Raw genomic sequence first — 17,871 nt, 5'->3', positions numbered from 1 at the left:
TACTTTTGGGCACTTTCCTCTGGGCTCCCGATTGAATTTTTCGTAATGTAACGCTCATTTTGAAACGCAACGTCTGTTTCCATTTCTTCTGCTTCTTCTTCCTATTTGCCCAAAGCAGCCGATTAATACGACTGAAAAAATCGCGAATGGAACCGAGAGAGGTAACAGAACGAAAACGTCTTCTTTTTCTTTCTTCTCCGTCCGTCCCTTTTCAACGTTTTCGCATCTGTTTCTCATAAATGTAGATGTGAAGATTTAAATGAGGAAATATACTGGTACCGTGTCAGAAATCTGATCGAAAAGTGCTCAATTTTGGGGGTGGCGATATTATAATAATGTTTAATAATTTTGGAGAATACTTTCAATTCTCTGGTTCGTTCTGATTAATGCACTTATTTATATGCATGTATTTACATATACGTATATGTTTATATATGTATGTATATTATAGAAATAATCAATAAAAGTAATCTCTTATTAAGTCGGCACTTTGTATACTCGGTATACTATACATAACTTTTTCACAAAATCACACTTGAGTTTCATAATAAATTGACATTATGATTAACGTAGGTTTTATGTTTCATTGAACATTGAAATTACTTATAATTACTCACTTAGAAACTTTGATTTTAATCAGATCATATTGCTTTCCTTCCGGTTTTGCTGTGGAGCCGCCCCTTAGACCCACTGTGCCGCCGAGCTCCACCAAGAAAACGTTACATTTTCAATTTTGAATTCGAAAATAAGCGCTAAACTGGTGCTGCGACTGAAACAAAGTCGGATGAGTTCTTCTCCGAAAGCTGTTGTGGCTTTTCTGCGACCCGAGACGTTCGACGAAATTTCAGCACAAATTTTTGTTGTTGCCAAGCCGCTGGCGGCGGCATGAAATCTAGATTTCTCTCTCGCCAAAGTGGTTAACTGAATGCGTCATCATCGGCTGCGTCATCAATCCAGGATGACGATTCCGACTGCGATTCCCCTTCCTCATTCCCCATCGTCACAGGGAACGACATTCCCCCGAAACAGACAGACACACAAACAACACGACGCACACCTTTCGCCTGGTCAGTAAATATGTACATACATATGTATGTATGTATGTTTGTATAACTTGTATCTGACGGGTTGATGGAGTTTTATATGCGCTCGGTGCAAAGTTTCAGATTCGCACGAAATTATGGTAGGTGAAGTTCTCGAAGTGAAATGGCGATTGGATGGGAAATGCACGATGCAAGGCCATGCAATGACTGCGGGAAAAGTGAATGTAGATTAAACCGATGAGCATGATAAGCGATTACACTTGCATGCGAAAGTCAGTTGGTGACAAAATATAGGTATTATTTTGAATATTTAGTATTACACGGCAAGCTTTTTCAACTGTTTTTGTCGGATTTTCGTAGTATATAGTGAAATAAAGCAAGTTCAATCCCTATATTTCACCAGAAGCGAAGCATTAAGCTAAGCCGTAATAGATTCGTTAATTGAAAGTCGATTTAAACTCTTAATAAATCAATAAAAATTAGTTATACATGGTTAATATAACTTACAGATTGAAAACAAATGTAAAAACAACTTACTTATAAGGAAAAATAATTACAATAAAATATAAAAAATATAATTGGTTTAGTGTCTTGAGAAATATATGAATATTTTTATTCTTATCTTTGAATTTTGTTTCCTTTCATCGATTATAATTTATGTATGTACATATATACATAAGTTTATTTTATAAACAATTATGGAAACCTTATCTATTTACATGAAATCATACAGGAAGTATACTAAGCTGATTATAACAGTTAAAACTATATTTACAGGTCTACTTTAGAGTGTTCAGTTTACGGAAGTTATACAAAGCTCTATAGTGTTTTGATCTCTGTGAAATGTTGTTGGATCGGTGTAAATTTTAACGGTAAATCGAACTCAAGCATCACAGAAGATACACTCTCACTCTTTCAAGCGTGCAGTAAACACACAACAACAGGTTGTCGGCGGCGGCATCGGCTGTTTTGGAGAAAGTGCTTATTGCCAACAATAATAACATCAGGTGCAATGACCACATATACTACACCTAGGCGGTGGTTGGTTAAATAAAAAGAGAAATATACATACATATATACAAATTTCCATGGAAACGCGATGCTCTAAAAGCGGCGAAACTTTTAAGGGAACTTGATCTGATTTAAAATTACGCTATAAGTGTGGATTTTCTGACAAAACAGATTTACTGTGAACTCACTAACAAATAACTAAAGCTTGTTCAACATTATACAAGCTGCTTACCGGTAATAATAACCATTAAAACTTTCTTTTCATTACAAAGAGAAAGATTCCGATGTCATTGAACTTTTGTCAAAAACACTATAGGGTTTTTCGAGTTAATAAGCTAGATTTTTAGATCATTTTCAATATTTTCGGAATAATGTGGATTGGAAAAAAACTATTTTCAGTTTGAAGGACATTTTCTCAATAGCCACGATCACTTTCTTGGTAGCATACACACATACATTTATGCGAAGGTGGTGAAAATTACTGCCCTTTTGCCAGGTCTCGATTCTCATCCCAGATGCATTTCCCAGATGCCAGCATCCTGAGGATTCCGGGCATTGTTCAAAACATTTGTAATGAAGAAGATACGATATACCCGGCCGAGAAATGGTATTGACGTTCCCGCACAGCACACATATGGCTTGGAAGTAACAATTATTACCAGTCACGGCGTGGGAACCGGCTCAGAGATGTCCCGGGATTTATGTAGAATATTTTTGCAGTTCCTGTGGGTACTCAGAGTGAGGGATATGTAGGTATTGGTAATTTTTGGCAGCATGTTTATAATACGGGTAGCACTTCCCAGGTGAAAATTCTTGATACCTTTGCACACATCATGGCGAGTTAAAGTGCGTCGCCAACAGTAGTGGCCGGTCACCCCGTCCCTTACACAGATCTCAGGCAAACAATTAGTCCGTCATGGAAAAGGTTGGAAAATGAATTTTTCAAGAAAAAATTAACCCCTTATGATGCTCATCTCGGACACAAAGGAAAAAAGAAAGGTACAGGCTGCGGAATACCATTAACCCTGTCAACCCCTAAATGACAATTGCCTTCAGCTATCAAAAGGATATTTTTCAATAAAATATTAACCAAAATATGTAGTTTCATCAAGGAAGCCTAAGCACACTTTCTGAAGAAAGCGCTAATGTGATTCACTGGACTTTGGATAGGGTATACAAATTTTGCTGTTTTACAAAAGCAAAGAAAACAAAAAAAAAGTTAAAGCCGATCCACATTTATGACTGGAAAATATCCCTAATCGCATCTTCATGGGGTGGGTTTTGTCCCCGAATTTTTCATCAAGTTTTCCCACTTTTCACATTAGATCTAAACGAACTTTGGCCCTTTTCTCCAATTTTGTAATTGCGCCATTTATTTGTCTATTGTCCTTTCCGGCGACCCTGTTTCACCCGGAAGGAGCCCGGCCTCCATTGTTCTTTTGTGACACTAAACTAGCTGGAAACCTCTTTTTTGTTCATTGTATATTGTCATCATTGTTACACTTTCGAGGAAAGCGTATAAAAAAATTTTGTAACTTTGGGAAGAAAAAAAATGCGCATTAAACGATGATATAATCATTCCATCAGAGATCCCTGAAAACTTATTTTTATTTACATATTTAAGGTTTTTGTGTATTGATTTTAATTAAATTTGCCTAAAAGTTGGCCACGCTTGGCTTTGATTGCGACTTATAGCCATCTTTCGAGATTTTGAGTCTTGGCGCAGCCGCAGCTAATCCCAAAAACAAGTTCGCGATCCAAGAGATGCTCGGTCCAGAGCAACAGCATCCCTCAATGAAACTCTATGCTTCTACGCACTAAGAATGTCCTGCAGCCGAACGATAAAAAGAGTCCTGTGCACCACCTGCTTCCTGTGACTGACGCTGAGATTTCGAGCCTGAGATATCCTTGCAGCTGAACATATGTATGCGCCTACGCTTCTCTCTGGGGTAGGTTCTCCTATTGTGTGTGGTACAGGCTCAGATCCCTACAGTTCTGGGAGTTCAAAATGTGTTTTTTGTGTCCTTAAAAAATGGAATCAACAACTGTACCACGCACAGGCCACACCGAGAGTAAAGTGGGTCTATTTTACACTAATAAAGGGAATCTTTGGGTCAACCTATTAAATCCATTTAAATGTAGTATCAATTAAAACACCAGCCTCATCAGTATACATGAGTTTTAATATAATTTCAATAATATATATAATATTGTATACGCTTATTTACACATTTATAAATATATATTTGTATATGTAGTTATTGAAAGACATGTACTATTGTTTAACAAATGCCGTGTGTGCATAACGTTTAATAAATATATTTGTACGTTTTTGCAAAGTAAATATGTTTTTTTTTTTTTTGTATATATGCAATACGATTTTTTGCAGTATTGTTTTGGAATAACACTCAGTAGACAGCGATACTATGTTTTGTGGTAAAGGTACACCGTTATAATAGTTACCAAGATTTTCCTCGATCATAAGTGTAGGCCATATGTCTCGTTCAACGTTGGGTTTCTTAGGAATGCAAAGAATTAGAAGATTAGATACATACATTTGTTGCAGGTATTCAAACCGCAGCCTATAATAATTTCTGAATAAGCAGAACAGAAAGTTTTAATGAAATTGGATAATTTCTTATAGTGAGACATTGAGATATTAGTTTTAAGTGTGAATTTGTACCTCATTATTGTTATTTCTTGATGTTTAACAAAATATCAAACAGAACTTTGTTCCAAACAAAAAAATACAATATAATTAAACTTTAGCTATTTACATTCAAGATTTTGATTAAATAGATTTTGTAGTATTCCAAACAAATTGTATTTATCAATATTTGTTTCAGATTAAATTTCTGATCATAGCCTGGTAACTAAATAAACTTTTTCCGAAAAGATTTTCAAATAAATAAATCAAGGCTACAGAATCCATTTCAATAGAATTGACTTAGGAATATCCAGAAGCTTCGTTTTCGCTCTCCTCCACAATGGACTTCTTGTCGTCCGCCTTGCTCCGGCCTGTAAATCTCTCAAAGATGCTGTGCTTGCCGCCACTTTTGACCTTGCCTTGACCCGATCCCTTGAAGGATCCCCACGGCACCTTGCCGGCCTCCGAAGTGGTCATGAGGATAGAGTACGAAGAGCACATCTCTCCCTCCTTGCTGTTCCGGATGCCATAGAGGAAGTACACCACCATGCCGATGCACACCCAGACAAAGAATCTTACCCAGGTGACGGCATCCAGGTGGACCATCAGGAGGATGTTGCAGAAGATTCCAAGGGCCGGTACAAAGGGAACCAGAGGCACCTTAAAGACTAGACCCCTGGTGTTCTGGTTGTGCACCGCCATCACGGCCACACAGGTGCTGGCGGCGAAGATGATAAAGCCGTAGATGATCAGGGCCCACCAGGTGCCAGTATACAGCTGCGTCCATGACACCTTCAGCTCCACACAGATGGCGAAGCTCAGGAGGATGAAGAGGATCACGGCCACAGACACCACGGATCCCGGTTCGAAGCGACCCAGCAGTGGCTCCAGGCACCGGAATTGGCTCTTCAGCCTGCCGGCTAGCACCTCCTCGATCATCTCGCTGGTGGGCGATGACGTATCCATGCTGGACTGCGAAGCCACCTCCTCGTCATCGTCGTCGTCGTCGTCGGGACTGCTCGGCAAAGCTGGCACCCGAATAGTTGTGTGGATCCGCTCCATGGGCCTGTACCGCAGGATGATCACACTGGCCGAGACAATGGTGTAGGCCAGCAAGGTTCCAATTGACATGAACTCCACCAGCTTGGCCAGGTCGAAGACCAGGGCGAGGCAGGCACTCAGGACCCCGGAGACCACCAAATTAAGCAGCGGAACCTGGTAACCGAAAGGACCTTTGAATATTCATGTTTCCTTTGCCGTAATTTGCTTTCTTACCTGGGTGGTGGAGTTAACCTTGCCGAAGCAGCTGAAGAGCAGTCCATCGGAGGCCATGGCGTACATGCAGCGTGGCAGGGCAAACAGGGAGCCCAGCAGAGTGGTGGTCATCCCACACAACGCTCCAATGGAGATCAAGTACTTGGCCCAGGAGAGGTTCAGCTGACCAAAGGCCTCCGGCAGCGAGGCGGCCGGATTGATCTCACTGATGGGGATCATTAGGGTGAGGGCGGCGCTCACGAGGATGTAGCCCACGGTAACCACGAACAGAGAGAGCACAGTGGCAATGGGTATGGAGACGGAGGGGTTCTTGGCCTCCTCCCCGGAGGTGGCAATGGAATCGAATCCCACGAAGGCGTAGAAGCAGGTGGCTGCTCCCGCGATGACTCCACCGATGCCGTAGGGCAGGAAGCCGCCCTCCGCCTCTGACCAGTTATTGGTGTCCGCATACCAAAAGCCCACGCTGATGACCAGCACCATGACGGCTATGTTAACCAGGGTAAGTAGGCTGTTAAACACTGCCGTGGCCTTGACTCCTCCGGCCAGGGCTGCCGCGTAGACGATGCAAACTAGGAAGGCCAGGATATCCGGATATTGAGCTAGTCCTGGCTCATGGATGCCTCCTGTTAGAGCCAGCGTTGTGTTGCCAATCCAACCGCCCAGCATAGAGTCGACGTAGCCACTCCAGGCCCGGGCCACCGAGGCAGCGCCGAGCATGTGCTCCAGAAGGATGTTCCAGCCGATGACAAAGGCCCAGAACTCGCCCATCGAGATGTACGTGTACACATAGGCGGATCCCGCCTTGGGCACTCGTGTCCCAAACTCCGCATAGCAGAGAGCAGCTAGCATAGAGATGAAGCCAGCCAGGACGAAGGACAGGATGATGCCGGGTCCAGCCATCTCCTTCGCCACGGTGCCGGTCAGCACGTAGATGCCAGCGCCAACCATATGGCCAATGCCTGGGGGAAAAATACGGTGTACATAAGTGTCGTGTAAGAGTGTATATATAAATGTATATCTAGGGGTGGTTCCTAATCTCTGGGGGCTCAAAGGCAAGCATAGGGACTGTACGGGATTTAATTACAATCTGGTTTCGAGTCAAAGATAAGGCAAGATTCTCACATATTTGAAGGAAGGGGATTCGTTTTCCCCTAACAAGGAGTTCCCTAGGGATCAGTTGCTCAAATAATATATTAATTTGTTTTAGCTATGATTTGTTGAAGGGAGAAACAGACAAGTGTAATGCTAGACTTTACTTGATTACTCTATTAATACATGCTCTTATTCTTTAACTTTCTTGCATTGTCCCATTTCTATACTTTCCCTATATTTTAAATATTTTATTTTTATAATAAATATTAAAGCTGGCAAAAGCCTTACCCAAAGGGCAATTCTAACAGATGTTATTATGATCATAGCATGGAACCATCAATGTCTATTATATTTATAGAATTGCTTAAACCCCAATTCGAATTTGATAAGCCTTACTCTATAAGGAATAAATGTTCCTCTCACTTAATATCCCTTCCTTGTCTCATTAAATTATATTCATGCTAAAAAGTAAATATATAGGTTACTCTGGCAGTGAGCTCTTCCTAATTACATATTTTTTTAAGCTGACAGATGTAAAGATTATCCTCTTAGATCTATGCCATGTCATACTCCTAAATACCCTAGAATATATTCAAAAATCAGCAAGGACTCCGGAAATATGCCGGCACTCAAATTGATTTATCTCAAGTACCCAGTAAGGCGATGTCGAAGGTGTTGAGGCATCGGTTGAGCGGCGTCTCCATGACGTCAGTGGGCACCGACTTGGTTCGATTCATTTTGGTGCACAGACCCGACAATATGTGCTTCAGAATGGCACGTCTTGAGCTCGGCATCCTGGCTAATTCGATTGAAACCAACTCTGAAGGAAGTTAGGCCGCACAGGCAACGCGATTTGAGATCGAATATAATTATTATACAATTATTTTTTCAATTTTTTGCGGCACTTTTGGAACACTTTCACTTGTTGTACACAAACAGCTGTGACTGTATCGATTTTTGCATTACTCTCGAAAGCTCCACAGGGCTCCATAGCTTGCAGAATGTTTGCACTCCGGAAAGGAGGCAGGGCAGCTTTTAACCAGTGAGCTTTTATTTTTGTTTTGAAATAGGATATATATAACATATATAACCTATAATATTTGCAACATTTTGGTGTGATAAGAGGTAGGAAAATTCGACTTTCTTATGGGCAAACAAGCTTGGAAGCCAACCTTGAAAAGCCGAAGGTTCCAGTGTACAGCATAATCTTTTGTTCGAATTAAAATTACCCACAACTTAGCCTAAGATAACTAAAACAGCGTTTTAAAAATTCTCTTATCCTTTAGTAACCATTTGCCAGAATATGTCCTTCAAAATAAAGCCCTTAAATATACCAAGTATATTTTGGTTTAATAGGATCTTTAACAAAGCTAACGAACTTATGGCCAAAACAATAGCATACTTACATAACTAAGAACCAAGGGCTATTGCTCCAAAACCGGAAATTAAAATTCCAAAGCCATTTCTTTAATCGAAATGCCACTTGAATTGATCAAGATTTATAGATTTTCGTTCGGAAGAATTGCTTTTTTTAATATCTTCACACATCTCTCAACTCGACGAAGCGAACTTGACATTAATGAATTTTTAATAGAAATCTTTCAAATTCGATTTTGGAATTGCTCTGCATGATTTTCAAACATTTTCAAATATTAAATAATCGGAAATGCTTGCTGTGTTGGAAATAAACCATGGCCTTTGTATAGTATTGTATTTGTATAGTAATTGTATTTGCCGTATTAAAATTTAATATATTGACGGACGTACCTCGACGTCAAAAGTCTGAGGCATCAAAAGATATAATTATTTACTTCTTTATTAATACTGTTCACCTTAAAGGTGTGTCCAAACTCTTAAAGCTTCTTAAAGAACGGGTGATCTTAGCTTTTGATTAATTTTATTACAAACTACATAAGCATGATGTCTACGCTGCCAATGTCGATTCGCAATTCCGAGATAATCTCCGTAATAGATATTGTGTCACACACCCTTGATGAGCCCAGAGTTAAATGTTTTATAGTCTCTCTTAAGTCATAAGTCCGCATGTTTATGAAAATGGTTATTAGGCTTTGTACAGCCTAATCAATTGAAATTTAATGCAATGTTTTAAGGCAAGAATCTGGTAAAATTTAAGCTAAATAAAAAGGCAGCTGTAGTCGATTCGTGGATTCCCTTTAGTAAGTCCTTGTAAGTTTAAATCTAAATTTAGATCATTTTACAATTAATGGGAATACAAATATTTTCCTATTTTGCTTTGATTCGATATTTATTGCTATACTTCTATACCTCTTTCCAGGGTCTTATAATTTTAGTTTAAAACTGACAACAGCATCGACAAACGCAGTATGCAGATTTGTTAGTGCAATAAAAAGTAACACAGAAAAGCTTTCCGAAATAAAATGAATGCAATTTTGGCCTTAATATGATGTCCGGGAAACTTCGATTTTTCACAAAAATAGTCTGTTTTTATACCTTTTTTGCTGGCCATCATTTAAATCAGAAGATTGTAACACTGTGAATAAGTCATTTCCGACCCTATAAACCATATATATTCTTGATCAGCATCAAAAACTGAATCCATCTAGCCATGTCCGGATGAAAAATAATTTTTTGAAATTTTATCGAAAATTGAAAATTTTATAAGGGATTACATCATTAAAATTGTCGAAATTTGACAAAAAATTGAATTTTTTAAATTTGAAAACTGAGTATGCAGATTTGTTAATCAAGTAAAAACTAACATAGAACAGCTTTCCGAATTAAAATTAATGGTTTTTTGGCTTAGTTATGAGTTTGTAAAACTATGATTTTTTTACAAAATTATCTGTTTTTATACCTTTTTCCAGGGTCTTATAATTTTAGTTTAAAACTGACAACAGCATCGACAAACGCAGTATGCAGATTTGTTAGTGCAATAAAAAGTAACACAGAAAAGCTTTCCGAAATAAAATGAATGCAATTTTGGCCTAATTATGATGTCCGGAAAACTTCGATTTTTCACAAAAATTGTCTGTTTTTATACCTTTTTTGCTGGCCATCATTTAAATCAGAAGATTGTAACACTGTGAAGAAGTCATTTCCGACCCTATAAACCATATATATTCTTGATCAGCATCAAAAACTGAATCCATCTAGCCATGTCCGGATGAAAAATAATTTTTTGAAATTTTATCGAAAATTGAAAATTTCATAAGGGGTTACATCATTAAAATTGTCGAAATTTGACAAAAAATTGAATTTTTTAAATTGGAAAACTGAGTATGCAGATTTGTTAATCAAGTAAAAACTAACATAGAACAGCTTTCCGAATTAAAATTAATGGTTTTTTGGCTTAGTTATGAGTTTGTAAAACTATGATTTTTTTACAAAATTATCTGTTTTTATACCTTTTTCCAGGGTCTTATAATTTTAGTTTAAAACTGACAACAGCATCGACAAACGCAGTATGCAGATTTGTTAGTGCAATAAAAAGTAACACAGAAAAGCTTTCCGAAATAAAATGAATGCAATTTTGGCCTAATTATGATGTCCGGAAAACTTCGATTTTTCACAAAAATTGTCTGTTTTTATACCTTTTTTGCTGGCCATCATTTAAATCAGAAGATTGTAACACTGTGAAGAAGTCATTTCCGACCCTATAAACCATATATATTCTTGATCAGCATCAAAAACTGAATCCATCTAGCCATGTCCGGATGAAAAATAATTTTTTGAAATTTTATCGAAAATTGAAAATTTCATAAGGGGTTACATCATTAAAATTGTCGAAATTTGACAAAAAATTGAATTTTTTAAATTGGAAAACTGAGTATGCAGATTTGTTAATCAAGTAAAAACTAATATAGAACAGCTTTCCGAATTAAAATTAATGTTTTTTTGGCTTACTTATGAGTTTTTAAAACTATGATTTTTGGACAAAATTTTCTGTTTTTATACCTTTTTCCAGGGTCTTATAATTTTAGTCAAAAATTGACAACAGCCTCGACAAACGCAGTATGCAGATTTGTTAGTGCAATAAAAAGTAACACAGAAAAGCTTTCCGAAATAAAATGAATGCAATTTTGGCCTAATTATGATGTCCGGAAAACTTCGATTTTTCACAAAAATTGTCTGTTTTTATACCTTTTTTGCTGGCCATCATTTAAATCAGAAGATTGTAACACTGTGAAGAAGTCATTACCGACCCTATAAACCATATATATTCTTGATCAGCATCAAAAACTGAATCCATCTAGCCATGCCCGGATGAAAAATAATTTTTTGAAATTTTATCGAAAATTGAAAATTTTATAAGGGGTTACATCATTAAAATTGTCGAAATTTGACAAAAAATTGTATTTTTTAAATTTGAAAACTGAGTATGCAGATTTGTTAATCAAGTAAAAACTAACATAGAACAGCTTTCCGACTTAAAATTAATGGTTTTTTGGCTTAGTTATGATTTTTCAAAACTATCATTTTTGGACAAAATTGTCTGTTTTTATACCTTTTTCCAAGTTCTTATAATTTTAGTTTAAAACTGACAACAGCATCGACAAACGCAGTATGCAGATTTGTTAGTGCAATAAAAGTAACACAGAAAAGCTTTCCGAATTAAAATTAATGGTTTTTTGGCTTAGTTATGATTTTTAAAAACTATAATTTTTGGGCAAAATTGTCTGTTTTTATACCTTTTTCCAGGTTCTTATAATTTTAGTTTAAAACTGACAACAGCATCGACAAACGCAGTATGCAGATTTGTTAGTGCAATAAAAAGTAACACAGAAAAGCTTTCCGAAATAAAATGAATGCAATTTTGGCCTAAATATGATGTCCGGAAAACTTCGATTTTTCACAAAAATGGTCTGTTTTTATACCTTTTTTGCTGGCCATCATTTAAATCAGAAGATTGTAACACTGTGAAGAAGTCATTTCCGACCCTATAAACCATATATATTCTTGATCAGCATCAAAAACTGAATCCATCTAGCCATGCCCGGATGAAAAATAATTTTTTGAAATTTTATCGAAAATTGAAAATTTTATAAGGGGTTACATCATTAAAATTGTCGAAATTTGACAAAAAATTGTATTTTTTAAATTTGAAAACTGAGTATGCAGATTTGTTAATCAAGTAAAAACTAACATAGAACAGCTTTACGAATTAAAATTAATGGTTTTTTGGCTTAGTTATGATTTTTTAAAACTATCATTTTTGGTCTAAATTGTCTGTTTTTATACCTTTTTCCAGGTTCTTATAATTTTAGTTTAAAACTGACAACAGCATCGACAAACGCAGTATGCAGATTTGTTAGTGCAATAAAAAGTAACACAGAAAAGCTTTCCGAAATAAAATGAATGCAATTTTGGCCTAATTATGATGTCCGGAGAACTTCGATTTTTCACAAAAATGGTCTGTTTTTATACCTTTTTTGCTGGCCATCATTTAAATCAGAAGATTGTAACACTGTGAAGAAGTCATTTCCGACCCTATAAACCATATATATTCTTGATCAGCATCAAAAACTGAATCCATCTAGCCATGCCCGGATGAAAAATAATTTTTTGAAATTTTATCGAAAATTGAAAATTTTATAAGGGGTTACATCATTAAAATTGTCGAAATTTGACAAAAAATTGAATTTTTTAAATTGGAAAACTGAGTATGCAGATTTGTTAATCAAGTAAAAACTAATATAGAACAGCTTTCCGAATTAAAATTAATGTTTTTTTGGCTTACTTATGAGTTTTTAAAACTATGATTTTTGGACAAAATTGTCTGTTTTTATACCTTTTTCCAGGTTCTTATAATTTTAGTTTAAAACTGACAACAGCATCGACAAACGCAGTATGCAGATTTGTTAGTGCAATAAAAAGTAACACAGAAAAGCTTTCCGAATTAAAATTAATGGTTTTTTGGCTTAGTTATGATTTTTAAAAACTATAATTTTTGGGCAAAATTGTCTTTTTTTATACCTTTTTCCAGGTTCTTATAATTTTAGTTTAAAACTGACAACAGCATCGACAAACGCAGTATGCAGATTTGTTAGTGCAATAAAAAGTAACACAGAAAAGCTTTCCGAAATAAAATGAATGCAATTTTGGCCTAATTATGATGTCCGGAAAACTTCGATTTTTCACAAAAATTGTCTGTTTTTATACCTTTTTTGCTGGCCATCATTTAAATCAGAAGATTGTAACACTGTGAAGAAGTCATTTCCGACCCTATAAACCATATATATTCTTGATCAGCATCAAAAACTGAATCCATCTAGCCATGTCCGGATGAAAAATAATTTTTTGAAATTTTATCGAAAATTGAAAATTTTATAAGGGGTTACATCATTAAAATTGTCGAAATTTGACAAAAAATTGTATTTTTTAAATTTGAAAACTGAGTATGCAGATTTGTTAATCAAGTAAAAACTAACATAGAACAGCTTTCCGACTTAAAATTAATGGTTTTTTGGCTTAGTTATGATTTTTCAAAACTATCATTTTTGGACAAAATTGTCTGTTTTTATACCTTTTTCCAAGTTCTTATAATTTTAGTTTAAAACTGACAACAGCATCGACAAACGCAGTATGCAGATTTGTTAGTGCAATAAAAAGTAACACAGAAAAGCTTTCCGAATTAAAATTAATGGTTTTTTGGCTTAGTTATGATTTTTAAAAACTATAATTTTTGGGCAAAATTGTCTGTTTTTATACCTTTTTCCAGGTTCTTATAATTTTAGTTTAAAACTGACAACAGCATCGACAAACGCAGTATGCAGATTTGTTAGTGCAATAAAAAGTAACACAGAAAAGCTTTCCGAATTAAAATTAATGGTTTTTTGGCTTAGTTATGATTTTTAAAAACTATAATTTTTGGGCAAAATTGTCTTTTTTTATACCTTTTTCCAGGTTCTTATAATTTTAGTTTAAAACTGACAACAGCATCGACAAATGCAGTATGCAGATTTGTTAGTGCAATAAAAAGTAACACAGAAAAGCTTTCCGAAATAAAATGAATGCAATTTTGGCCTAATTATGATGTCCGGAAAACTTCGATTTTTCACAAAAATTGTCTGTTTTTATACCTTTTTTGCTGGCCATCATTTAAATCAGAAGATTGTAACACTGTGAAGAAGTCATTTCCGACCCTATAAACCATATATATTCTTGATCAGCATCAAAAACTGAATCCATCTAGCCATGTCCGGATGAAAAATAATTTTTTGAAATTTTATCGAAAATTGAAAATTTCATAAGGGGTTACATCATTAAAATTGTCGAAATTTGATAAAAAATTGAATTTTTTAAATTTGAAAACTGAGTATGCAGATTTGTTAATCAAGTAAAAACTAATATAGAACAGCTTTCCGAATTAAAATTAATGTTTTTTTGGCTTAGTTATGATTTTTCAAAACTATCATTTTTGGACAAAATTGTCTGTTTTTATACCTTTTTCCAAGTTCTTATAATTTTAGTTTAAAACTGACAACAGCATCGACAAACGCAGTATGCAGATTTGTTAGTGCAATAAAAAGTAACACAGAAAAGCTTTCCGAAATAAAATGAATGCAATTTTGGCCTAAATATGATGTCCGGAAAACTTCGATTTTTCACAAAAATGGTCTGTTTTTATACCTTTTTTGCTGGCCATCATTTAAATCAGAAGATTGTAACACTGTGAAGAAGTCATTTCCGACCCTATAAACCATATATATTCTTGATCAGCATCAAAAACTGAATCCATCTAGCCATGTCCGGATGAAAAATAATTTTTTGAAATTTTATCGAAAATTGAAAATTTTATAAGGGGTTACATCATTAAAATTGTCGAAATTTGACAAAAAATTGAATTTTTTAAATTTGAAAACTGAGTATGCAGATTTGTTAATCAAGTAAAAACTAACATAGAACAGCTTTACGAATTAAAATTAATGGTTTTTTGGCTTAGTTATGATTTTTTAAAACTATCATTTTTGGTCTAAATTGTCTGTTTTTATACCTTTTTCCAGGTTCTTATAATTTTAGTTTAAAACTGACAACAGCATCGACAAACGCAGTATGCAGATTTGTTAGTGCAATAAAAAGTAACACAGAAAAGCTTTCCGAAATAAAATGAATGCAATTTTGGCCTAATTATGATGTCCGGAAAACTTCGATTTTTCACAAAAATGGTCTGTTTTTATACCTTTTTTGCTGGCCATCATTTAAATCAGAAGATTGTAACACTGTGAAGAAGTCATTTCCGACCCTATAAACCATATATATTCTTGATCAGCATCAAAAACTGAATCCATCTAGCCATGTCCGGATGAAAAATAATTTTTTGAAATTTTATCGAAAATTGAAAATTTCATAAGGGGTTACATCATTAAAATTGTCGAAATTTGATAAAAAATTGAATTTTTTAAATTTGAAAACTGAGTATGCAGATTTGTTAATCAAGTAAAAACTAATATAGAACAGCTTTCCGAATTAAAATTAATGTTTTTTTGGCTTAGTTATGATTTTTCAAAACTATCATTTTTGGACAAAATTGTCTGTTTTTATACCTTTTTCCAAGTTCTTATAATTTTAGTTTAAAACTGACAACAGCATCGACAAACGAATTAAAATTAATGGTTTTTTGGCTTAGTTATGATTTTTAAAAACTATAATTTTTGGGCAAAATTGTCTGTTTTTATACCTTTTTCCAGGTTCTTATAATTTTAGTTTAAAACTGACAACAGCATCGACAAACGCAGTATGCAGATTTGTTAGTGCAATAAAAAGTAACACAGAAAAGCTTTCCGAAATAAAATGAATGCAATTTTGGCCTAATTATGATGTCCGGAAAACTTCGATTTTTCACAAAAATTGTCTGTTTTTATACCTTTTTTGCTGGCCATCATTTAAATCAGAAGATTGTAACACTGTGAAGAAGTCATTTCCGACCCTATAAACCATATATATTCTTGATCAGCATCAAAAACTGAATCCATCTAGCCATGTCCGGATGAAAAATAATTTTTTGAAATTTTATCGAAAATTGAAAATTTTATAAGGGGTTACATCATTAAAATTGTCGAAATTTGACAAAAAATTGTATTTTTTAAATTTGAAAACTGAGTATGCAGATTTGTTAATCAAGTAAAAACTAACATAGAACAGCTTTACGAATTAAAATTAATGGTTTTTTGGCTTAGTTATGATTTTTTAAAACTATCATTTTTGGTCTAAATTGTCTGTTTTTATACCTTTTTCCAGGTTCTTATAATTTTAGTTTAAAACTGACAACAGCATCGACAAACGCAGTATGCAGATTTGTTAGTGCAATAAAAAGTAACACAGAAAAGCTTTCCGAAATAAAATGAATGCAATTTTGGCCTAATTATGATGTCCGGAAAACTTCGATTTTTCACAAAAATGGTCTGTTTTTATACCTTTTTTGCTGGCCATCATTTAAATCAGAAGATTGTAACACTGTGAAGAAGTCATTTCCGACCCTATAAACCATATATATTCTTGATCAGCATCAAAAACTGAATCCATCTAGCCATGTCCGGATGAAAAATAATTTTTTGAAATTTTATCGAAAATTGAAAATTTCATAAGGGGTTACATCATTAAAATTGTCGAAATTTGATAAAAAATTGAATTTTTTAAATTTGAAAACTGAGTATGCAGATTTGTTAATCAAGTAAAAACTAATATAGAACAGCTTTCCGAATTAAAATTAATGTTTTTTTGGCTTAGTTATGATTTTTCAAAACTATCATTTTTGGACAAAATTGTCTGTTTTTATACCTTTTTCCAAGTTCTTATAATTTTAGTTTAAAACTGACAACAGCATCGACAAACGCAGTATGCAGATTTGTTAGTGCAATAAAAAGTAACACAGAAAAGCTTTCCGAATTAAAATTAATGGTTTTTTGGCTTAGTTATGATTTTTAAAAACTATAATTTTTGGGCAAAATTGTCTGTTTTTATACCTTTTTCCAGGTTCTTATAATTTTAGTTTAAAACTGACAACAGCATCGACAAACGCAGTATGCAGATTTGTTAGTGCAATAAAAAGTAACACAGAAAAGCTTTCCGAATTAAAATTAATGGTTTTTTGGCTTAGTTATGATTTTTAAAAACTATAATTTTTGGGCAAAATTGTCTTTTTTTATACCTTTTTCCAGGTTCTTATAATTTTAGTTTAAAACTGACAACAGCATCGACAAATGCAGTATGCAGATTTGTTAGTGCAATAAAAAGTAACACAGAAAAGCTTTCCGAAATAAAATGAATGCAATTTTGGCCTAATTATGATGTCCGGAAAACTTCGATTTTTCACAAAAATTGTCTGTTTTTATACCTTTTTTGCTGGCCATCATTTAAATCAGAAGATTGTAACACTGTGAAGAAGTCATTTCCGACCCTATAAACCATATATATTCTTGATCAGCATCAAAAACTGAATCCATCTAGCCATGTCCGGATGAAAAATAATTTTTTGAAATTTTATCGAAAATTGAAAATTTCATAAGGGGTTACATCATTAAAATTGTCGAAATTTGATAAAAAATTGAATTTTTTAAATTTGAAAACTGAGTATGCAGATTTGTTAATCAAGTAAAAACTAATATAGAACAGCTTTCCGAATTAAAATTAATGTTTTTTTGGCTTAGTTATGATTTTTCAAAACTATCATTTTTGGACAAAATTGTCTGTTTTTATACCTTTTTCCAAGTTCTTATAATTTTAGTTTAAAACTGACAACAGCATCGACAAACGCAGTATGCAGATTTGTTAGTGCAATAAAAAGTAACACAGAAAAGCTTTCCGAAATAAAATGAATGCAAT

At 34.5% G+C, this 17,871-nt stretch overlaps 1 protein-coding gene across 2 annotated transcripts; it reads right to left on the bottom strand.

The window, feature by feature from the left end:
• Window positions 1-4,219: 4,219 nt before the first annotated feature.
• On the bottom strand, window positions 4,220-8,730 carry LOC110184641 (cationic amino acid transporter 4). 2 transcript variants are annotated; one of them, XM_020953240.2, is made up of 3 exons: window positions 8,475-8,730; window positions 5,977-6,935; window positions 4,220-5,916 (listed from the first exon to the last, which is right to left on the bottom strand). In XM_020953240.2, the coding sequence occupies exons 2-3, from the start codon at window positions 6,922-6,924 to the stop codon at window positions 5,002-5,004; spliced, it is 1,863 nt and encodes a 620-aa protein (XP_020808899.1). In that variant the 5' UTR covers window positions 6,925-6,935; window positions 8,475-8,730; the 3' UTR covers window positions 4,220-5,001. The 2 variants fall into 2 exon arrangements, with proteins under 2 accessions (XP_020808899.1, XP_020808898.1); XM_020953239.2 differs by lacking the exon at window positions 8,475-8,730 and adding an exon at window positions 7,721-8,032.
• Window positions 8,731-17,871: the final 9,141 nt, after the last annotated feature.

This window comes from Drosophila serrata, unplaced genomic scaffold (genome assembly GCF_035046125.1).
Source record: "Drosophila serrata isolate PLE 108 unplaced genomic scaffold, ASM3504612v1 contig_272, whole genome shotgun sequence".
Classification (NCBI taxonomy): domain Eukaryota; kingdom Metazoa; phylum Arthropoda; class Insecta; order Diptera; family Drosophilidae; genus Drosophila; species Drosophila serrata.
The sequence above is the reverse complement of the archived record's forward strand: the minus strand, read 5'-3'. Positions and strand labels throughout refer to the sequence as shown.

Bases quoted from the DNA above. Each gene is read 5' to 3' on its own strand.
- LOC110184641 (XM_020953239.2), bottom strand. From the start codon at position 7,862: ATGCCGAGCTCAAGACGTGCCATTCTGAAGCACATATTGTCGGGTCTG. The intron at 6,936-7,720 runs GTACTTGAGATA...TTTTTCCCCCAG, and splicing joins CTTCGACATCGCCTTACTGG to GCATTGGCCATATGGTTGGC. The intron at 5,917-5,976 runs GTAAGAAAGCAA...TTCGGTTACCAG, and splicing joins AGGTTAACTCCACCACCCAG to GTTCCGCTGCTTAATTTGGT.